The sequence below is a fragment of the Zootermopsis nevadensis genome, unplaced genomic scaffold, assembly GCF_977971745.1.
Source record: "Zootermopsis nevadensis isolate Lab colony 2312 unplaced genomic scaffold, Znev_1.0 Znev_ptg000017l, whole genome shotgun sequence".
Classification (NCBI taxonomy): Eukaryota; Metazoa; Arthropoda; class Insecta; order Blattodea; family Termopsidae; genus Zootermopsis; species Zootermopsis nevadensis.
In genome coordinates, this window is record NW_028259149.1 from 524,378 (window position 1) to 549,874 (window position 25,497).

A 25,497-nucleotide genomic window follows, 5' to 3' on the forward strand; every position below is an offset into this window, starting at 1 on the left:
TTGCAGCTGTTGAAGATGGAGGTTCTTATTCCAGCTCCCGCCGACTGTGAAGTGCGGTCAGTGATAACGCTAGGCCGCACACGGCTCGACGGACAGCAAGTCTCCTGCAGGAGTTCAGCTGGGAGGTGTTTAATCATCCACCCTACAGCCCGGACCTCGCTCCCAGTGATTTCCATCTTTTCCTACACCTCAAGAAATTCCTGTCCGGTCAGCGTCAGCGTTTTGAGAATGACAGAGAGGCGGAGATGGTTGTCACACAGTGGTTCCAATCCCAGGCGGCAGACTTCTACGACACAGGTATTCAAAAGTTGGTCCCACGGTATGACAAATGTCTCAATTCCGGTGGCGAATATGTTGAAAAATAGCTGGACACTTGCTGTATCTGTTGCAATAAATATTTCCATGAAATTGTGTTTTGTTTCTGTAAACGGCCCCAGGGAAACTTACTTTGTGGACGAGCCTCGTATTTATTTACATTATCCAGACGTTAGGCCCTTTTTAGTGGATATTATCAAGGGCGAGACTGTCAACATTTTGGAACAGAAACCGACTTGATTCCCCGTTTTAGAAATAACAACGCCTTTTAAACTTTGCATCCAATATTTCCTCAAACGGCAAAGTAATCTCATGTTTTTAGAGCGTCGTTAAATAATTTACTTAAGTATTTTCTTGTCTTTTGTGCGTAGGGAAAACGCAGTCTTTTCGCGGTTAATTTAATACGTAATATAAAACGGTTACTAATTTCACACGTTTTAAACTTCTTAGTCAAATCGCTGATACGTACGTACATCCGCACGCCACTGAACCCCGGGCATACGCAAACTTCGCGCTGATCCACGGTGCAAGGGACCGGGTATCAGTTTTGATCAAGTTCTATTGGACTGTTCCCATAGGTTAGTCCACGAACTGCGAGGGGAGTCAATATAAATAACTGAAATTCAAGAAGCGATGCTACTTACGCCGTTGTTGCTCTAAGCGCGTTTATCTCCCTGTGACGCACGTGAGCCGCTTACGATAAGGTGCCCCAAAATCGACGACAGAGTAAGGTGAATTATCCCATGAATCTGGGCTAAATATAACGAGACTGGCAACGAGCTGGTTAATTCGGTTGCAGATCGGCTGTTTCAAAATTAATTCACATTCAGAGATCGCGGTATACAACGAGAGATTACGGTGGTCTAGCGGTTAGAACGCTGGCCTTGTAATCCTGGGGGTCTCGGGTTCGATTCCCGGCGGTGCCCGAATTTATAACTTGTGTTGGGCAAGGCCGTGGTCTAGGCAACACGGAGTTTTCCTCCGTGGCATCCCAACAATTACTCCATTCACACACAGAAGAAGGCAATGGCAAACCACTTCTGGATCATCTGCCAAGAACGTATATGAACAGGTCCCAGTCCGAGAAAAGGATGGAAGGATCCTGTTCATATGGACCTGTCGTCAGACAGAACACTAAATAATAATAAATAATGTTATATATAATGTTGCAGAGATGCCAACAGATGTCAGGGCTGAAACAATGACTTCGGATTACTTTGGATTCCAACGTTGCCTTCCCTCGATTGTCAAACTGGCAACACCCGTGACGTGGCATGCCTTCTGGGTTGATGCGTGGTGTAGTTTGATAAAAGTTTTCCGACGTTTAAGATAACCTTGTTGATGTTTACGTTTCGTCTTGATGATGGAAGCAGCAAGGATCTGTGAAACGTGGGGAAACTAGTACCAAAATACACAGGACTCAGTCATCTTGAAGGAGATAATTTATTGCCATTATATCTTAGCTTAGATTCGTAATATGATATTGGTAGATCCAAGGTAAAAACGGGACATATCAGATTCCAGTCCATGCTAGATACAACCGGTTAACCACAGCAAGATTTCAGGTTTGTCGGGAATTTTTTTACAATAAACCGTATATTCACACGTTACAGTTAATAAAATCTTCCATCATAGATATATTTTGTTTTCATAGGGAAAATATTTATATGTAGATACATATTTATAGCCAGTCCCGTACCGCCATTTTTTTAAAAGTATTTAATCAAATCTGGGTGTGCCGCGTGTGATACGAAAAAGGTTCCGGAACACTGGTCTAAAGCTGACCGGTCACTCCATCTCTTATGTGAAAAGAGAACGAGACAGCCGGCAACTGTTTCTACGCTTTCTTGAACTGTCTTCCACCAACACCGCTCGATCTGGGAACACAGAAATAACTCCTCCCACTTTCCTACAGAGCTACTTTTAGCACAATCCGCTGCCAGCGCTGGTAATGTCTCTACGGTACATCGTCGAAGCAGGACACAGCCAATTACGTAATAGCCACGCAACATTTTTTTTTTTAATTGTTGTATAGATTTCGTTCCTGTCGTTCGGTACCGATGACTGTTAACGAATACAGAAATTTATGTTTTACTGATTTTATACGCGTTCTCTTGTTACTGTCATTAGGCGAATTAGTTTTCTCGCTTTTCATAAACAAATATTCAGAATGTTGTCGCTAACTATCAGTTTAATTAAAAGATAAACCCCATCTTGTTATATGGCATGTCAGAGAGCATTTACGTATTATCATCGTCGTCTCTTCCTCTGAGCATTTAAAAATCAGATGTATTGAAAATCTTTTCGGTAGGTACATGAAAAGTAATGCGGTAACTCAATTGACATCACACGTAAATGACGTAGATCCCCCTCGAAAAAAAAAACAAAAAAACTTTCCGACGCGCCAAGGTAGAGAAACCCATTATCACTCTTGAAACTAAACGTACAAAGCAGTTCTGTGCAACTTCTTAGAATAACTGCCTGCCTATTCGTCGAACTATAAAAACCATTACGTGATTCAACTGACGTGTTCTGTGGGAGGGGAAAGCGACTTCTTTCTTTGTTTCTCCCTACCCCTAATCCCCTCTCCCCCCCAATCCTCCCTCCCCTCATCTCTCTCACCCCCTCACTTCCTTCCTTCGCCGTATTCGTTCTGTATCCACTACCTCACTCCTACACGCGTTAATGCCAACACATCACAGGGTCACGGTCGGCCCTTCCACGCCTCGATCTGCATTCGCGCGGCACCGGGTTCGATTACCAAATGGCTCAAAGTATGTGTGTCCCCCCAGGACGGAGATCGATGTCAATATCTTTGAAATAGGAGAATACCTTTAAAGCAGTACTATTATTTTGTGGTGACTTGCGTCTGCGCAAAAGGGAGATGGAGAAAAAAGTGGTGGGGGTCAATGAATAGAATTTTAAGCAGCGATATTAGTCGATCGTGCAAGGCTTGACATATACGGCCTAGGAAGTCACGTGCCGCATTACTACCAGACCGAAAAACATAGTACGTGCTTTCGTTTGATGTAAACTTCAATGGTAACATTTAAAAACACCATGACAATAAAACAACAAATCAAATTAATTAACAACGCATCAGCGGGCAACAATAAAAATGCCTGTAACAAATATCTTTGTGCTAAAGACTAATGTTTTCCACTCACCAACAGCGAGACTACGCATGCGCTGATCAATTGAGAACGTTACATATCGCGGGTTAGTGTCACAAACCACTATCTGGTTCGGCCGTGCATGAGTTTTAAGTGCAGTTTATAGACAGGACGGATATGATAATCGATAATATATAAAATTGGCGCAAAACGTCCCACAATCGACCTTTCTCGCACGCTACAATCACCAAACTGACTCACTACCCCCCCCTGGGATAAACTGACAAGAATAGACTCGACCTTTTCCCAGCGCTACCAAAACTCAGCGGCCACCATAACATAATCGGATAACACCCATTCGCTGCCAAGGTAAATCTGGAACTGATATAGTGTGTCCAAAAAGTTCATACACACTAAAAAAACAATATATTTACGTTTATTTTCAAAACGCATTGGACACAATACTATGTTGCATTTCACGTAACATCAACAGTAAATAAATATTTCAATCAGTGCTACCAACGTTAACAACAAATAACGTTATTGCCAATCTCTACTGTTGTAGACAGAATTTTTTTAACACTTCTGGCGAGGAAGTTGGTACACCTGTGCCATTCGAGAAGAACCTAGGTCGAATCCCAGCCCCATATTACCGTCTATTCCGACTGACGTGGTTTTTCTCTGGGAATGCAGGGCAGTACGTTCAAGACAATCTACTGTCACGATAATTTTTTCAATCTGATCATCGCTAAACGATCTATAGATGAAACATACAGTGATTTATGGCCCTGTCAGGAATCGAACCTCGGCCGTCCAAACCCCAGACTTCGCTAGTTAAGGGCACGAAGCTGACTCAGCTTCAAAATATAAAAACGGCCGTCTGGACGAGTTGCTCAGGATGTAGCAATCGGACTGTAATTTGTCTAACATCCATATCCTGGCAGGCCGTGACGGGGACCTAGAATCCAAGGCCGGCTGCTTACTCCGCAGTGCGCGGAAGGCATAATGAGTCAACACAGAAATTATCGCGGCAAAACAGAACTTCCGGCCGGCCGGCCGACCGACCGCCCGCCGCGTGGCTCGCCAGCGTACGAATCGTCCTGATTCACCATCAATACTACAATCGCAGTCACAGATCGCTTCGGAGCAACGATTATTTTCAGGATTACGTGTTTATATCTTCACTCTTCTCACGTTTTTAGGTTAGTTTCGATATCATTATACATATTTTTTGTGATTACCCGCCTAAATAATATTTAATGATTCAGTCCGTACCGCGAAGAAAACACAACGCCTCACCATTACAAATATCAACTGGTTAACGTTGTTTAAGGAAATAATATAATTTATTCTGATAATTAATTAATCATTTGAAGCAGAGACTCGTTCAAATAATATTAAAGAATTCAGTCCGTACCGCGAAGAAAACACAACTCTTCACCATTACAAATATCAACTGGTTAACGCTGTTTAAGGAAATAATATAATTTATTCTGATAATTAACTAACCATTTGGAGCAGAGACTCGTTCAAATAATATTAAAGAATTCTGTCCGTACCGCGAAGAAAACACAACTCTTCACCATTACAAAGATCAACTGGTTAACGTTGTTTAAGGAAATAATATAATTTATTCTGATAATTAATTAACCATTTGGAGCAGAGACTCGTTCAAATAATATATAAGAATTCGGTCCGTACCGCGAAGTAAACACAACGCCTCACCATTACAAAGATCAACTGGTTAACGCTGTTTAAGGAAATAATATATATTTATTCTGATAATTAATTAACCATTTGAAGCAGAGACTCGTCTAAATAGTATTTAAAAATTCAGTCGGTCCTTCGGGTCACTTAAAGTTTACAAAATATAAGTTTTAACATGGCTGATTTAAAAAAATACGTACAGGAGAAAATTTCTTACTAATGTCCTTTTAATCCGATCACACACACGGCAAACAAAATTGTAAATAAATACGATCAAATCAGCGGGATTTCGACTAAATTTCGTACTAGAAGTCTACATTTTCAAAGTACAAAATGTAAAGCAAAGGTGTCCCACTCACGCCATGTAGGCGCTTAGTGGGAGAGGCGGTATAGCTCCTACTCACTCTTGACTTCGACACGAGATGGGGGTGAGTGGCCCCAGAGCCGGTATGGACGCAGAGGCTAGATGAAAAATACTCTACCCCCGTCGGGGATCGAATCCCGGTCGTGCAGTACGTAGCCCAGTCGCTGCACTGACTGCACTGCGAAAATCGCCCCTCTTTAACTCAATTCGACCCTTAATAAAACATCTTTTCAGTACACTGGCAGTCTCTTACTGACGGATTAATTCCTAGAGAGTGTTCATGGGGAGCAGCACTGTCCATTGGCCCAATGTTGTAACTGAAGGTTAGTTTCCTAAACGATTAGAACTGGCAAAACAAATTATAAAACAATAGATAATCTGGAAAAAATATCAAGACACTAAACGACAAAATCTGTCACAAGATCCACACCAAAACAAAAAACGTACGTCGTGCTGACTGAATCAATTTGTTCTCGTCAGCACGAGCTCGGTTTTGTTCGGAACATTTCGGATGAGCGAGATTGCGTTCGGATGATGAGACAAGCGACGGTCGGTATGCGCTTCATTTACGTCGCATGAGTGCATCGGAGCATGACAATCATAATGATCTATTCAAGATCGAAACGAGTTACTCCTGTAAAAGTTATGTATTCATGACGTATGTGTAATAAAAATATACTTGCTTAACTACAGCGAAATTAAAAACGCAATTTATGTCGTTGTTTTTCAGGACGAAGCATATTTAAAGAAATCCAAGGACACAGTTCACGCAGTTCACGCCTTGCGCAAATAGAAAAACTGTTAATTTGCTTTGTCAATAATCAAATTTATAACTACACGCATAGTAGTATCGATATATCAACAATACAGGATGATTCTAAGTTCCATGGAGCAGATAATGTAAACAATTATCTGATTTTACATCGTTTCAGAGTTATGGCGTTTACGTCCAATGGCAAAGTAGTGTTTAACATAAAATCCCCGGTACCCATCGGATAGGAAGCTGGGTGAGCCCCAGAGCCGTTCTGGACGCAATGGCTAGAGGAAAAATTCTGCCCCTGTCGGGGATCGAACCCCGGTCGTCCAGCCCGTAGCCAGTCACTATACCGACTGAGCTACGCCGACTCACAGAATTCAAACAGAAAGAAGCTATTAATATCAAAATATTTACTTTTCATCAACTCTGATTAAAATTAATAAAATAAATACGATAAATTAAATGATCGTATGAACAAAAGATCGGACAATTACTTCATTTCCTTAAAGAGTGGTGAAATTTCAAGACCTGACAAAAGGTGGAGATTCGAAGAATAGTTTATTACAGTCTCTACTCCAAATTCTCTTTCCATCAACTTCCAGACGATTGGCCACACGGCTTTGAATCACCCTGTAGATCTTTTACTTTCACGAATGAAATATAGATGGCGTCCGTTATCGAGTCAGTATCTCGGTCACTGCAGAAAGGTCAGAGAACGCGTTCATAACGCCTAAGCTAACAAAAGTCTTCGATCTCGTCTACAGACAATAAACATGGTAACTCTTCCCGACGTGAAATAAAGTCCACTGTCAGGTTCAGTGATTACTTCCACGTCGTACCACACGGACGCATCGCGTCTCACCCACAAATTTCAGTTACTTCCTACTGATTACTGCAGGAACTGTGCATGAGCTCTACTGCTCACTTGAAGGTGCCAAGAAGTTAATTGCTTTGTTTAATTTTCAGTCCTTTCGTTTGTTTGTTTTTTTGACGTAAATACATCTATAAGGAAGGATCATTCGGCATAAAAGGGAAACGAAAAAGGGAGACGAAAAAGGGGGGCGAAAAAGGGGGACGAAAAAGGGACGAAAAAGTGTAACAAGTGTACCTAGGGAACGTCGTGTTTACTCGGAATTGTTGTTACCTATAAAACATTACATTCAGCTACCACAGACCCATCTTAAGCGTAACTAATTCAAGTTAAATAAGCAATGTCTTAATCAAACTTTACTCAATTGTAAAGCATGTATAAAGGAAATATTTAGAATAAAGCCAATATATAAACTTCCTTTCCGTATAGAAGTATTTACGTCAAATTCTCCGGAACCGTGGTTCCACTGACAACTTTTAGTTTCTTTGAATTTCTGTTATGCATTCTGATAGTAACAATCAAAAATTACAGCAATATTGTTAAATAATCTATGAACAAGTCTTAAAAAAAATCTTACTTTGTTACGCAAGGCCAACTAATTCCAACTAAGTCACTGCCTAATTTTATGAAACTCAAATTATTAAGACTCAATTACACTTTATTTTACATACAACTGATAGATAATATTTTATTTGAATTTTTATATCAGATAATATTCCTCAAATAGGACATAGTGACGTAAATTTATCATTAAAATACGTTTAAGTAAATTATTTTTGTAGAAATTTACACGTTTATTACCCGGGTGTACCTTACAAGACGCAAAAACTTGTAAAATTAACAACACAAAATTTAAAGTTGAAATAATTAAACTCAATTTATTTATTTTATAGACCCAGCTCAATAGCTTCACGAGATAATTACAGAATCATCACAAGAAAATTAAATACGAAGATTAAAAAAAGACTAATACATTCTAATACAAAATGCATAACAACGCTGAAGGTATTAATATAAACTGTAATAATCGATAAGTCGATTTTAACAAAATATTTATGTTACAATATATATCGAATATCGAATCTCTTTCGAAGGTAGGGCGTAACGAACGGAAGGGCATCTGCTGGGTTAAAAATCAATTATAAACGATCCTTACGAATAACACATCAAAGTGTAGTGTGTTCAATTGTACGTAGTTTAAACAGTGATCGTAATTTAATCCAATGTTATTTTTTAAAAAAAAGTCTGTTACGTTACAAGACAGGAATCATTTCCTGGACCCACGTCGACTTTGTTGCAGTAATTAGTCTTTAAAACCTATCATTACCCGTATTGAGAAACTGTCCTCAAATCAGACAATGTTTATGCTAAGTGTGTCCACAAATATCTAAACGTAATTTGCAGCATTGACGAACCTGACTCAAGGACTATGTCTTCGCGCAGTGCTGACACTAAAAGTGTGAAATTATCTTATTTGCCTTGGAGCCACACGTATACCAACATTGGCCACGATGTACAGGCAATTTATTACGCCTTTTAGAACATTAATAATAAATAAATCATCGAAGGTTTAAGCAATAGATTGTTTTAAAATGTAAAGAAGTTAAAATCAATTCATAGTTACGTGAGACATCAAATTGATTATTTGGTTTTGTCCGTCTAATCACAATTATGTTTAAAATTTACAAATAAAATAATTAAAATATCATTTTATGTTCCACATCGAATAATCGATTTACATTCCAAATGTAAATCGATTATTCGATTATAATCGATTTACATTTGGAATGTAAATCGATTATTCGATGTGGAACATAAAATATTTTAATTATCTTATTATTCGATTATAATCGATTCACATTTGGAATGTAAATCGATTATTGGATGTGGAACATAAAATGATATTTTAATTATCTTATTATTCGATTATAATCGATTTACATTTGGAATGTAAATCGATTATTCGATATGGAACATAAAATGATATTTTAATTATCTTATTTGTAAATTTTAAATATAATTGTGATTAGACGGGCAAAACCAAATAATTAATTTAATATTTGATTCACAATATGACGCAATTATACTATCTTACATCAAATTGGAAAAGAAAATAATAATGACGCAGACTGGCAATTTACCTTTAAATATTTTATAATTTACTAGACTCTTGTCAATGTTAGATTATTCCATATGAATGAGTCATACTTTACCTTTGACGTAATTACAGCATTAGATAAAAAAAAATGAAAAAACTTAAGTATAGAAACTCAGCGAGTGTAGAACGTGAAATGTTTTGCAACATCGGTGATCGCTTCGACCAAAAGGACTAACGAAAAAATTATGGATGAATAAAATGAAAGCAATGAACAGATTCTCCACAAAAAAAGCTGTACTAGGAAGACAATACAAAATAAGGAAAATGGGACAATCAGAAAAGCGAAGCCTGAATTGTGGGCTTCAAAAGCACACGTACCAAGAAAAACCTGTAAATAAATTATAACGAGGATTAAGATGGTAATAATATGTGGAAAATAGAAGGAAAAGTAACTACAGTAGTTATAGGAGCAACTGGAAATTTATGCATTTGAATAAAGCAGAGTATTTCTGAGAACCTCAGATCGTGTCTCAGCTTGAAATGCCATCTGGCTCTCGGACGAATGTCACAAAGGAGCGCGCCCACCGCACGTCGCCTACGTGACCTCAGGATCACCAGCGACCGCCGAGACTCGAACCAAAGCGACGGGAACACGTGGCAACTGAACGTTGGTGTGACCTCAATACGGCGATCCAGACTGCAATTTCTCCTACACTCGGGAGCGCTATCTCAATGCGGTGGGCAGCAAGAGAGAGAGAGACAGAGGGTCGGAGGGAGGTGCTTCAACTGTACTGCTACTCGTTTGTTAAAGTATGAAGCAAGAGACCAGAGAGAGACAGAGAATCATGACTGGCAAAAGAAGAGTGGGCGCAAACAGAATATCATGGGGCGAAGAAAGCAAATAAGAGTGGGTACAAAGAGAATATCATGGGGGAGAAAAACAAATAACACTGGGTGCAAAGGGAATATCGTGGGGGGAGGAAATGCTAATAAAACTGGGTGCAAAGAGTATATCATGGGGGAGAAAAAGCAAATAACACTGGGTGCAAAGGGAATATCGTGCGGGGAGGAAAAGCTAATAAAACTGGGTGCGAAGAGTATATCATGGGGCAAAGAAAGCAAATAAAACTGGGTGCAAAAATATCAAGGGGGAGGAAGAGCAAATAAGAGTGGGTACAAAGAGAATACCATGGGGCAGAAAAAGCAAATAACACTGGGTGCAAAGGGAATATCGTTGGGGAGGAAAAGCTAATAAAACTGTGTGCAAAGAGAATATCATGGGGGAGAAAAACAAATAACACTGGGTGCAAAGGGAATATCGTGGGGGGAGGAAATGCTAATAAAACTGGGTGCAAAGAGTATATCATGGGGGAGAAAAAGCAAATAACACTGGGTGCAAAGGGAATATCGTGGGGGGAGGAAATGCTAATAAAACTGGGTGCAAAGAGTATATCATGGGGGAGAAAAACAAATAACACTGGGTGCAAAGGGAATATCGTGGGGGAGGAAATGCTAATAAAACTGGGTGCAAAGAGTATATCATGGGGGAGAAAAAGCAAATAACACTGGGTGCAAAGGGAATATCGTGGGGGGAAGAAATGCTAATAAAACTGGGTGTAAAGAGTATATCATGGGGGAGAAAAACAAATAACACTGGGTGCAAAGGGAATATCGTGGGGGAGGAAATGCTAATAAAACTGGGTGCAAAGAGTATATCATGGGGGAGAAAAAGCAAATAACACTGGGTGCAAAGGGAATATCGTGGGGGGAGGAAATGCTAATAAAACTGGGTGCAAAGAGTATATCATGGGGGAGACAAAACAAATAACACTAGGTGCAAAGGGAATATCGTGGGGGGAAGAAATGCTAATAAAACTGGGTGTAAAGAGTATATCATGGGGGAGAAAAACAAATAACACTGGGTGCAAAGGGAATATCGTGGGGGGAGGAAATGCTAATAAAACTGGGTGCAAAGAGTATATCATGGAGGAGAAAAACAAATAACACTGGGTGCAAAGGGAATATCGTGGGGGGAGGAAATGCTAATAAAACTGGGTGCAAAGAGTATATCATGGGGGAGAAAAACAAATAACACTGGGTGCAAAGGGAATATCGTGGGGGGAGGAAATGCTAATAAAACTGGGTGCAAAGAGTATATCATGGGGGAGCAAAACAAATAACATTGGGTGCAAAGGGAATATCGTGGGGGAGGAAATGCTAATAAAACTGGGTGCAAAGAGTATATCACGGGGGAGGAAAAGCAAATAACACTGGGTGCAAAGGGAATATCGTGGGGGGAGGAAATGCTAATAAAACTGGGTGCAAAGAGTATATCATGGGGAAGAAAAAACAAATAACACTGGGTGCAAAGGGAATATCGTGGGGGGAAGAAATGCTAATAAAACTGGGTGTAAAGAGTATATCATGGGGGAGAAAAACAAATAACACTGGGTGCAAAGGGAATATCGTGGGGGGAGGAAATGCTAATAAAACTGGGTGTAAAGAGTATATCATGGGGGAGAAAAACAAATAACACTTTGTGCAAAGGGAATATCGTGGGGGAGGAAATGCTAATAAAACTGGGTGCAAAGAGTATATCATGGGGGAGAAAAACAAATAACACTGGGTGCAAAGGGAATATCGTGGGGGGAGGAAATGCTAATAAAACTGGGTGTAAAGAGTATATCATGGGGGAGAAAAACAAATAACACTGGGTGCAAAGGGAATATCGTGGGGGAGGAAATGCTAATAAAACTGGGTGCAAACAGTATATCATGGGGGAGAAAAAGCAAATAACACTGGGTGCAAAGGGAATATCGTGGGGGGAGGAAATGCTAATAAAACTGGGTGCAAAGAGTATATCATGGGGGAGAAAAAGCAAATAACACTGGGTGCAAAGGGAATATCGTGCGGGGAGGAAATGCTAATAAAACTGGGTGCAAAGAGTATATCATGGGGGAGAAAAAGCAAATAACACTGGGTGCAAAGGGAATATCGTGCGGGGAGAAAAAGCAAATAACACTGGGTGCAAAGGGAATATCGTGGGGGGAGGACATGCTAATAAAACTGGGTGCAAAGAGTATATCATGGGGGAGAAAAAGCAAATAACACTGGGTGCAAAGGGAATATCGTGGGGGAGGAAAAGCTAATAAAACTGGGTGCAAAGAGAATATCATGGGGGAGAAAAAACAAATAACACTGGGTGCAAAGGGAATATCGTGCGGGGAGGAAAAGCTAATAAAACTGGGTGCAAAGAGAATATCATGGGGGAGAAAAAACAAATAAAACTAGTTGAAAAGAGAATGTCATAGGGGAGGAAAAGCAAATAAAGAATGCATGCAAAGAGATTATCATGGGAACATAAAGCAATTTGTGTCAGAAGGTCGTTCCCAGGTTTCGCCCACTCGTCCTGACAAGGGCAGAATGAAAAAAGGCATTTTGGTGGTAAGACGTAATAGCTTCTCAGACTGACACAGACAATTAATGCGTATTTAAAACAGAATTTGGATCGACAAATAATGTGGTAGCGTCCTAAGAATGGTGATTATTTTTGTAACTTGAAATCTGGAGGGCTACAAGAAAAGCATGCAATGGGACTTGAGAACCATCTCAGCATTTGCTTTAAGACGGAGTAAAACCAAGAACTGGCCAATCGCAGGACTTTCCAGAACTAGCCAACACTCTCCGGCAAGCAGATGCAATGGTTTACCTAACTTGAACAAAATGAACGAGAGAATAATTAAAATTAAACGTATATTAGTAGGCCACATGATGAAGATTTTGTGACCTACATTTTATAGATGTTCAATGAGGGCACTGTAAGTGGGCCGGCTGATACGATATCAATTTTTTTCCAAGTCCAAGCGTTGTTAAGCAAGCCAAGGGTGACTGTGACCACTGCATCTCTTATCCTCCAGGCACGTTGAGGCAAACGACAATGGTGGAACGTATACAGCGTTACAGATGTATCCCCAAAAGAAAAGAAATACCCATGGGATGAAGGTCAGACGTAATAACAGAAAATCAAGAATACTTTCTCGATTTTAACGTCAAACGTTCCGCAGTTTACGAGGTTAGGTTTTCTACGACTCTATCCGAATCCCTTAGGTTTTCTACGACTCTATCCGAATCCCTTAGGTTTTCTACGACTCTATCCGAATCCCTTAAAGAAGGGCAACTGTGGGTCGACTTCGTGGCTCCAAGTCATTCACGATCTGAACACTAGATGGCTCTAGTGGTCAGCGTCACGCCCAGGGACCCGGCAGGGCTTTGATCCCACGGATAGGACCTCCGGTACCCATTGCACAAGACAGTGGGTTGGCCCCAAAGTCGGGGGGGGGGGGGGGCTGGAAGGAAAACAGGTTGCTCCTAACAGGGATCAAACACATGGTTATACCGCCCGTTGCCAGCAAGTATTCTGACAGGTACATCGACTCTCAAGGGTTATAGCCAGAGAAGGTGTTTATTTTTGCAAAGGTAAACAATTTGTTTGATTTTAACGTTTAAAAGTAAAATGGCGTTGAAAGAATATACATTCCCCAATTAAGGGGTCAAGTTTTCGAATGGTTGTAAAGTTTCTTGGACTAAATCTGAAATCAGCGCATTCTGTAGGGTTGTAAACAATTCTGATACGAGTGCAATTGTGAAAGGTGCGATCGGTTACAGTTGGTTTTTTCAGGGAGAGAAGCCTACGAGAGGAATGAAGGAGAGCAGTTCTTGTGTTTGTTACTGACGATACAGGAATACTGTTGTTATGCAGCGCAATGTGCAAGTTGGGAAAGGTGTAAGGAGACATTTGACAGCTAAAGAAGCAACACAGACCGTGACGCTTCTGCAAGAGAGCCGGACGGCTCGGTGTGGTTCAATCCGTGACATGGCGACTAAGCCGCCGATACCAAGACACTGGAACAGTCATTCGACGACGAGGACAGGGCAACAACTGCTAGGGATGATCGTTTTCTGCGTCTACAAGCCTTGAGGCACCGCAGAGATACTTCACGGGCCTCGCAAAATGACCTTTCCCGAGCTACAGATCGACAAGTGTCTGACCAAACGGTGAGAAACCGTCTTCGAGAGATGGATCTGAGGTCCAGACGTCCTGCTAGAGTACCCCGATTGACGAGGGAGAAAACAGTTCGCTCAAGAACATCAACATTGGCGCAATGTCCTTTTCACCGACGAGTCTAGAGTTATCCTGCAGGGCAACGATAGACGCGTCCGAGTTTGGCAACGGCCAGGAGAGCGTTTTCTACCAGTCACAGTCCAGGAAAATGTCAGTTTTGGTGTTGGCTCCATAATGGTGTTTTTTATTATTATTATTTACTGTTCTGTCTGAGGACAGGTCCATATGAACAGGATCCTTCAATCCTTTTCTCGGACTGGGACCTGTTCATATACGTTCTTGGCAGATGATCCAGAAGTGGTTTGCCATTGCCTTCTTCTGTGTGTGAATGGAGTAATTGTTGGGATGCCACGGAGGAAAACTCCGTGTTGCCTAGACCACGGCCTTGCCCAACACAAGTTATAAATTCGGGCACCGCCGGGAATCGAACCCGAGACCCCAGGATTACAAGGCCAGCGTTCTAACCGCTAGACCACCGTGGCTATCATAATGGTGTGGGCCGGTATTTTGACTGACGACAAAACCGACCTCGTGGTCATCAGAAACGGCTCTATGAATGCGCGGTGTTACATTCCCGAGGTGCTGGAACCTCGTTTGCATTGGCATTTGGAGAAAATTTTCTCCTAATGCATGACAGTGCTGCCCTCACGTTGCAGAATCCTCAAGGAGTACCCCCAAGAGCAAGACATCGCCATTTTACCACAGCCAGCTCGCAGCCCAGACATTAACCCTACTGAGAATTTGTGGGACGTACTGGGGCGAAGCGTCAGAGACCGTCAGAACGCACCTATCACACTGCGGGACCTGAAAAATGTCATTTTGGAGGATTGGGCGCAAATTCCCCAAATCGACACCCGGAGGATTGTCCGGAAGATGCCTCAACGCTGTACAGCTGTCCTTCGAGTTGAAGGGAGTCCAACCGCCTACTTAGCTCAAAAAAACCTTGAAATTATGTCACAAAAACTTTATGCAAATAAAACTTCTATTTTTTTTGTGATTAGTTCAAAACTGTTCAGTGTAACAATAATTCAGTTGTGTCTGCTGTTACAAAGAGGCCTATTTTTATTTAAATAAATGTCCATTCTCTAAACTACCCATATTTTAATAAACTTGACAAACTCCAAGAAAAATTTACGACCATTTGAAAACCTGACCCCTTAATTATTTTGAGGAGCGTAGAAAGATACACGATTACTACTACTACTGTAATAATGAATGAGCTCTGGACGCTGTTAAACATCGAGGTACAGATCAATGTACCGGAAACGGTGTGTAAAAATCTTTTTAAAAATGTGCATCTTTTACGTGATTGACAGAAAAATGCAATATCTTATCTTTCGAAGTAACAATTCGTAATACACACACACGGGTTAATCAGCAGTTCTGCTCAACACGGCTCGATTTCATTTCTTATAGGTCAAGGATTAAAATTTAGATACATATTCATGACCACATATAGTTTCTAGTATACGCGAAATTCTGTGGTGTGTCGTAATGTATCATTTACAAATTAAGGCGTGTCCGGATGAAAATTATTGCTTGCGTATATGACGCCAATTTAAACCAAAATGGGCACATCGGGGGACGGTCGTATGCTGGGGGTAACAGCATCACAATCTGACGAAATCTGCGTTTGAGAGAGAGACTCATTTGGCCTCACAACTGGTCTAGACGTTATGTCAGAGAAAAATCCTGCCCTGAGGTGAATTGAGACCGACTGAAACTTACATTACCTAGCCATAAAACAGACACAAGACACGTGGGACTTGAAGGCTGCACGTAGATTTTATGAGCTATGCCTGTAACACGATCAACTTTTTTATAAATCTCATTACGATTGATTTAAGCTATTGTGAAACCAAGAAGGAATTCACGTACGTTAAATAAACACATGACAGTTTCATAGCTAGCTCACAGTTCGACTGGCATAATTCTCCATTGCTTGTCTGACGTCTTTAAGTCTGACATTACAACGCCAAATACATACGACAGCCCGTACCGAAAAGAAAACACGACACTTCACCATTACAAAGATCAACTGTATAAATTTTAAGAGTTTGGATGTCAAAGCAGGTTATGTTAGACATTTTTAATACATACTTGCTCAATTTTATCAGTCAAATCACAATAAAATATTATTATTAAATGTTAAAATATTAAAATATTATTACAATTAACATTTAAATATTTAAAATATATTAAAATGATGCTCTCTATCGAAATGTTCGATTTACATTAGAGCATCATCTTTTACACTAAATGTTTCGGTTCTAAATGAACCATCTTCAGGTGTATGATCCATATAAACTCAAAATTTAACATCCTAAGTGCAGTCCATCAAATATCAGAAAACTTTCTGATATTTGATGGACATCTGACGAAGGATTGCACTTACGATATTACATTTTGAGTTTATATGGATCATACACCTGAAGATGGCTCATTTAGAACCGAAACATGTAGTGTAAAAGATGATGCTCTAATGTAAATCGAACATTTCGAAAAATTGAGCAAGTATATATTCAACACAATAACGACGCAACATTATCATCTCATTTTTAATACACTAAACCAATCCATACGTCAACATTGGCACCCAGTGAATTAGCGAATCTTGTGTAGTTTTCAAAATGGCCCCCGTTAGCTTCGTGGCACAGTTGACAGCGATGAATACGGTGGGAAACTTTGAGGTTATGTGCAAAATGTGGGCCGGGTGGATTCCATTGTAGCACAACCATCTGCCCACGAGTCTAGAGCGCTCACGTTATCCAAATGTAAAATTAACACCACGTGTAAACGCCTGTATCTGTGCAAAAATAAAGCTTCTCAGCCTTTATTATTAATATAACAAACACCTTGATAAGTTATCATGATAAAACTGTTACTATGACATATTTCAATTGTTTGTGAAACTTTCTGTGGAAGTATCCATCTGTTTTGGTACGAATCCAACCATATAACATCACTAGTCTAATAGTTCTTTTAGATAATCATTCTTTAGTTGGTAGCAATGTATGATCCTATTATCTGGATAAATGGAAAGCTGTTCGAAACAGATAACTTAACCCTTTGAAGCCGAAGATCGTCTAAATATTATTTATGAATTCAGTCCGTACCGCGAAGAAAACACTACACCTCACCATTACGAAAATCAGCTGGTTAACCCTTTAAAGCCGAAGCTCGTCTTCATAATATTTACGAATCCAGACCGTACCGCGAAGAAAACACTTCACTTAACCATTAGAAGTCGAATCAGGCGGTACCACTTAAGATTTAACATCCCGGTCAAAGCCTTAAATGGCTGATATAATATTATGGCTATCTATTATCATAAATCTTCCTCACGACCATTATCACGGTACTTAATGGCGGAATAAATCTTAAAATTTCTCGGTATTCCAAAACATTTTCGATAAATTGTCTGCGTACATTTCATAAAAGTAATACACATTGAGGTTAATGCAGTTCAATCTTATCTCGGTATTCAAATGTCTCAAGACACTTCTGATCTCAAGTGACTGCGATAATAAAATGGGCCACTTATAATCTACTTGCGTAAATGTTTTGAATTCTTCTTCAAGTTGAGAAATATCTGGACATAAGTTATATTTCAAAGTGCATTTCTAGCCCTGACGAAACGCTTCGAAAACATTGGCATTAATTAATACAATGGCGCAGAGAGAGAGAGAGAGTAGCGTCTCGGCCCTCAGGTAGCCCAATTGAAGTAAAAGTGTTATTAATTCTGAAACCATATCAAGTTAAACTCAATCATGGCCACCGAAGCATACTAAAAGAAGGTAACCCCCCCCCCCCACCAATACGAATAATTAAAAACTAAAAGAGAGAAAATGTCTCAACAAGGTAAATTTCTAGGTTATCTGTAAGGTTTCTGGAAGTATCGACGTGCTAGTATTTACGATGTTTAGCAGAATGCCCATTGAATTCTTGCTCTCACTAATATCATTTATAGTGGATAACATGGAAAAATTTCAAACAAATACAGACATCCACAGCATAAGAACAAGATACAAATACAACCTTCATGTGCCGATTTCTAACCTCAGTGAATATCAAAAAGGAGTTTACTATACTGAAATTAAGTTATTCAATAATCGTCCACCTACTATAAATAGAAAGTTTAAAATATGATATAAAAATGTTGAAGCCAGCGTTAAAAGAGTATCTCCTATCTCACTCCCACTCAGTATAAGAATTTATAAATACATGTAAGTAATAATGTTGATGGTTTCTCATCATAATTATTTTGCTGTAATACTGTAGTTCCAAAAATCTGTAAATATCTGTTATAACTTTACATTTATATTTGTACTAGAAACAAGTTTTGTATTTGTGCTATGACCTATTCTATTATATTAACTGCTACGTTGGTAACACTGGTGGACGCAAAGCTATGTCAAATCTACGATTAATTATGGCTGACCCTTCCCCCCCCCCCCCCGCCCTGTAAAATGCCCAATCACGACAATCGGTCACCAAAAGGCAATTGTTGTTAATATCATCGGACAAACACCAGATGTTTCGTGTCGCGGTTACTTCAATACGCAAGTCCCATAGCTGCTTGACTGTTACTAAGCTGATTCAGCCGTTCCTTGTTCTCGTAGAACACGATCGGAGCCGAGGTTGAACCAGTTCACTCCAGTTTACTCTATCCTCTGCTTGTAAGTGACCTACCATTTCCTATTAGACACATATTACTATTACCTCAAATCCCGGCCATGCATTTTAGAATTAGAACATGTTCCATTCCCCTGAAATACTTTACTTCGTCTGTTACGGGGAATTTCATGTGAAACGCCATAAATATGTCAGACGTTTGCATGACGTGTATTACGAACTAAAGCGTGATATACTGCAGCCTGCATTCCATCGAAGTACAATGTCATTCAAATCGAAACCAACACCCAATGGGGAAGACTTCAGTGTGTAGCGACAACAATGAATTCAAATGCAATTCAAACCGATAATTACAACTACACAAAGGAATCGATTTCGCACACAGCTTCCAATTCATCATTCATCCTCACGTTTTTCCTACGTAACATTTCCAACTGAGCGTCATTAAATAACCTTAAATTAATCCGATCACAAACTTTGTAACACAGCGGCGATATGAACACAAATTTTTAGCTCAATGTTGCACTTGTTTCGTCCGCGCAATGGACATACTGGCAGGGACTACTGCCTTGCCAAAATTTCCTCAAAACAACTCACAAAACCTACCCTGGTTCCGACAACCACGCGGAGCCGATACAAAGTAACCTTGTAGTAGATTCTGAAACACGTTTCCTTTCAGCTCGTCTCTTGGTACACACACAAACAAACGAATACACACTACTCACCTCTGTTTTCGTTATGCGGTGCTTGGCGAGTTTCACCACGGCGAAGTTGCCCTTGCCAATGGTTCTCTCGATGTCATAGAAACCAACTCTGATGGGCGCCCTCTGCCGGTCCGCCGCCATTACCTTGTGTTGGTATGCACTAGCGAACGCTCACTCCGACCCATCCTAACAGCGCGGCAGTCCGACAGGCACTGATCCATACGCCTTGCTTTCACGGCCACTTGTATCGGCTTACTGCACGACCGTGTTGGTAAATATTATTACAACAGCCTTAGTATCGAAGTAAATCTGTATCGATTATATCGCAGAGCTGGTGTGGCGCTGTGTGTCGGTGTGGAGGCGGACTAACCCACCCTTCGAAGTGTTCTTTGTTGGCGGGGGTGGATGATCCCCCACGTCACAACAGCGCGTTGCGCCCTGCCCTTGATCTTGACATCCCCCCCCCCCCCCACCTCAGACAGTCGAACATTTTTATTACGTACGCTAGCGAGTTTTGTTTCCCTAAAACTATATTACGTTGGAGAAACTCATGAATGGGTAAACTGTGAGCACCACACGAACATTGTTTTCCACTTTATTTTCGTTAATTCTGTGCAATTCAAAGAGTGTCATTGCACACCATTGGTACCAACCGTGCAAAAAAAAAACATACTTCTGACTGAATTGTATTTATTCCGTTTCTCGGTATAATGATGCTGTAAACTACAGAACATTAACAGAAATTGTTTTAAAATAAAGAACCAGAGATTCTGAGAAAACGTTCGTGCCGAAAGCGTATTCATTTGTTTTTTTATTTTCCGACGCTGTGTCTCGCCTGTTTTAGTTATGAAACATGAAATGGGAAAATGACAACGGAAGACGATGTGGAATAAAGTGGTCGTGGCATATTTAAATTCGCCGTTGCAGTATTTTCCATCAGCAAATAGACGAAGAAGTTATCTCAAAAGATAGCAACTGTTTATTCAAAAGTCATGACCTTCTACAACCCTCAGCGTAGTACAAAGAACGCTGTTCATCTGTTCGTCTGTCTTGCAATAAGTATTTGTGTGTCTTTTATGATATTTTACTCACAGAATCAAAAAATAAATACAGATAATTCGTACAATCGATTCACAATATCTTTCTGTTCTCGTCAAAGATTAACGTAACGATACCGAATATGGTTTTACCTTTCTACCTACTATGACTGTGAAACTTGAGTGCAAAGCCGTACCTATGAAGGACAGTCACAGACGGTCGTAAACGACATTAATTTATGGAAGTGCCTCACAATTTTAACTCATCATCAAATACTATTAGAGCGATAAACTAGAGGATCAGGTGATGGGTTGGCCATGTAGAACACGGGACAGAAACGAAAAATTAACATAACATTTTCGTCATAAACCCACAAGACCACTTAGCTCAATCTGACAACGACACAGATGGGAGAATATTAATTAAAACTGGTCTTAAACATGGAGTAAGTCAATGTGCGGTCCATGTTCATCTAACTCAAGATATGATAACCGAACGGCGGTGGTCAAATGCTTCGTAATATGGAGATCAGCTGAGCTGAATGAGGGATTCTACAGTTTTCCTCAGCCCTCCACGCTTATGACGGGATTGTGCCTTAAATAAGACCACGACAGGTTCTCTCCCGTCGTTAATAATCCTCTACGTGGGCCTAATCTAGTTTATTTCAGTATGAGCCTACCTTCGATAACTTTTTAGTCACACTGTCTTGGAACAAACTCTTTATTATTTATACCGACGTTACAAGATTTAATCCTTGTTCTTTCTGCGGGAATGTACGAGGACAATAAAACTTTTGGTTAGTCAACAGCGTGAAGAAGAATGTTTATGAACCTCTAACGAGTGATCGATGTCTCCTTCTTTCCAGTATCGACCACAACGAAAGCTCAATCTGGTGTCAGGTTAGTAAAGCTGATATCTTCAGAACCGATTACTTTAACGTATATTTTATTTCGTGATTTCTGTTTCCGTCGAGAATATTTTAAGCTTAAGCGTCCCTTTGATACGACGACGTCTTAAAATCGGTTTTGTAGAAGACCCCCCCCCCCCCCGCCGGTTTATCGATTGTCCAACATCTTACGACACTAAACTATCGCACTATAAAATCTTTGCCAGCATGGACACTCAATTGAAATAGCTTCTGATAATCACGCCCTACACTAACGACACCAGTGAGCCCGAACGGAACTACTCTTTCATTATCTTGCGACATTGCGACATTAAACAATCACCACAGCAACGAAAGAGTCGATATATTTAGTGAACGTATTGATTTCGCGTGAAACTAACTGTTTTCCGCAGGCACTCCGTTCTAATAACAGCCTGTATGCTGCCGTCGGACGTGCGTCAGTGCTGACGTCACAGCACGACATAATGACGTCAAAGGTAGTACAGGCTGTTCCAAAAATATGGACGACAGTCCCACGCAGAGAGCTTGCAGCTCGTGTTCGATAATCTAAAGACTGAAACATGATATCGCTGTGTTCAGTAATCGACTCTAGGTAGGAAGTGCCGTGGGTAGAAACATGCAAACTGCATCACGTTCTAAGCTAAGCAAAACTCAGCTTCAGCTACGCGTAAAAAAACAAATAGAATAATTCTAATTCTGTGTCTCACACCTTGAAGACAGCCATTTCTCGAATTTTCAAAATCGATACTATAAAATATCGATAATGGAAATGTCCCTGAACCAGTTTCAGGCACCTCACACGATACCTTCCTGAGATACAGTTTAATATTATCATCTTATCTCCTCGTCGATATTCCCCAAACGAGTGTGCATCCTAATTTACCTCGACCAAGCCACAAGCCTAGACTATCCTATCAACGCAGGCCCCTACACTGCGTGATCGCTTTCTGCATTGAAACACATCAGTCTACTCTTAAATTATTCGTGAATGACATTTTATTCTTTTCACAACATTTGAACTTTGCCTATTTCATATTCGTATTTTAACCCGTAGTCTGGTAATGACACATGAACGTCTTGTCCTTATTTTCCTATCTTTGTTTTTTATTTCCTTTACTTCTAAACCCACTAACCAGCTATAAAACGTGTTTTTTATTGGCAATATTCATGCACCCCCCCCCCCAAACGAACTGACATCAGCAGTCTTACTTATTAAAACCCATTCAACTGAAATATACTCTGATATAATTTGACCTTGACGTCTGCTACGAATAAACCTAATCTAACCTACCCTAGCCTAACCTACCCTAACATAACCTAACCTAGCCTAACCTACCCTAACATAACCTAACCTAGCCTAACCTAACCTAACATAACCTCACCTAACCTCACATAACCTAACATAACCTAACCTCGCCTAACCTAACCTAACATAACCTCACCTAACCTAACCTAACCTAACCTACCCTAGCCTAACATAACATAACCTAACCTAACATAACCTCGCCTAACCTAACCTAACATAACCTCACCTCACCTAACCTAACATAACCTCACCTAACCTCACCTAACCTAACATAACCTAACCTCGCCTAACCTAACCTAACATAACCTCACCTAACCTAACATAATCTAACCCAACCTAGCCTAACCTATCCTAGCCTAACATAACCTCACCTAACATAATCTAACCCAACCTAGACTAACGTACCCAAGCCTAACACAAACTAACCTAACATAACATAACCTCACCTCACCTAACATAATCTAACCCAACCTAGCCTAACCTATCCTAACATAACCTAACATAACATAACCTCACCTAACCTAACATAACCTAACCTAACCTAACCTAACCTAGCCTAACCTGTAATTTTATTTAGGTGTGAAAATTGATTTCTCACATTAAGGAAACAACAGACTGACATTATTTGAGATCAATCCGCCGAGCAGAATACATGGAGCTATGAGGCACAAAATAATAACACAGTGGAGAAAACCGAATTTGTACCCTTCATCAAGTAGCCATTTTATATTGATCAAATCTAAGATGAGATTCACGGAAAATGGCGACCACATGACATATCTGAATGTAGACGAGATGATAATATTAAAATTGGAAGGTTTGAATTGAGTTCATATGGCTGAAGCCAATATAAGGCGCGGAATTTCTTGACTTAGTAAGACGCTGTCAGCTCCTCAAGGACCGTACTCAAGCTAATAGCGTCAACAAACTATGTATTTGGTAGATAAAAATCCATCTGCTAATTTCATCTGAGGTCAGACATAATGGAATATACTGCCATCTATTGACACAGTAGGGTTAACAGGCATTTTGCGAAGCTAATCATTCAAAACGAGAAAAATATCAACTCCATTAAAACCCGAAGCCTCGACGAACAAACGAAAATTCCATGACAACTGATTCACACATTCTGTGACTACGATTGAAATCTGTGCAGTCCAAACAAGCGTTTGTTTATTTGTGGATTGTTACGAGGCCCCAGGACATGTCTGTCTGTCATGCTTTTCCTGCGAGGCGTTCAACCCGCACGGCACGGAGCGTCCGCGGGTTGCAGATGAAGGAACAGCCTCCAGTTATGGAGGTTAGCCCCGAATTAATAACCAGTCGCGGACAGCCGACGAAGGGTGGTCCTCCAGCTTTGGGGTTGGGCGTGAGGTTAATAATCTTTCACCGTAAAAAAAACAGCGTTGTTACGAAAAACATTTAATCCCAGGAAACGGACGGAGTCTTTGGCACGAGGCAGGGTTTAAGTTGAATGGGACACGTCAGCTATTGGCGTATGCTGATGATGTTAATTTATTGGGGGACGACGTAAATACAATAAAGAATCTTAGGGTAGTTAAGAAGTCCTTTGAGAGGGTTACAAAGTTCAAATATTTGGGAACAACAATAACAAATCAAAATGACACTCGTGAGGAAGTTAGGAGGAGACTAAATTCCGGAAATGCTTGCTACTTCTCAGTCCAAAATATTTTGTCTTCCCGTCTGATTTCTAAGAACCCGAAAATTAAAGTATACAAAACAATAATCTTGCCTGTTGTTTTGTATGGGTGTGAAACATGGTCTCTCACTCAGAGGGAGGAACACAGATTGCAGGTGTTTGAGAATCGGGTGTTGAGGAGGATATTCGGGCCTAAGAGGGAAGACGATGGGGCGTGGAGAAAACTGCACAATGACGAGCTTAAAAATCTGTACTGCTCCCCAAGTATCGTGAGGGTGATTAAGTCGAGAAGAGTGAGATGGGCGGGATATGTAGCGCGCATGGATGGGACAAGAGGTGTGCACCGGGTACTGGTTGGGAAACCTGAAGGGAAGAGACCGCTGGGGAGACCTAGACGTAGATGGGAGGATAATCTCAGGAGGGATCTGTGGGAGATAGGAGTTGAAGGAGACTGGATTTTGTTGGCCCAGGACAGGGTCCGGTGGAGGGCTTTGGTTAATTCGGTGATGAACCTTCGGGTTCGGTAAGCCATCTGGTTGGTTGGGTCCACTATTTGGGAAGCCTGAGGGGAAGAGACCGCTGGGGAGACATAGACGTAGATGGGAGGATAATCTCAGGCGGGATCTATGGGAGATAGGAGTTGAAGGAGACTGGATTTTGTTGGTCCGGTGGAGGGCTTTGGTTGTTTCGGTGATGAACCTTCGGTTGGGTCCACTATCTGGGAAGCCTGAGGGAAAGAGACCGCTGGAGAGACCTAGACATAGATGGGAGGATAATCTCAGGCGGGATCTATGGGAGATAGGAGTTGAAGGAGACTGGATTTTGTTGGTCCGGTGGAGGGCTTTGGTTGTTTCGGTGATGAACCTTCGGTTGGGTCCACTATCTGGGAAGCCTGAGGGA

General features: G+C 40.7%; 1 protein-coding gene across 5 annotated transcripts in view; it reads right to left on the reverse strand.

The window, feature by feature from the left end:
- The window catches only part of LOC110830572 (serine/threonine-protein kinase SIK2), a 74,319-nt gene extending 54,269 nt beyond the window's left edge, over positions 1-20,050 (reverse strand). For 4 of the 5 annotated variants that reach the window (XR_015535538.1, XM_022065664.2, XM_087350713.1 and 1 more), the window contains exon 1: positions 19,708-20,049. Coding sequence is in view for 4 of the 5 variants with exons in the window: in XM_022065664.2 (XP_021921356.1) it covers positions 19,708-19,827 (120 nt within the window). In the remaining variant the exon portion in view is untranslated. Of the gene's footprint in view, positions 1-19,707 lie in introns of all 5 variants that reach the window. The other variant, XM_087350714.1, reaches the window with a different exon arrangement.
- Positions 20,051-25,497: the final 5,447 nt, after the last annotated feature.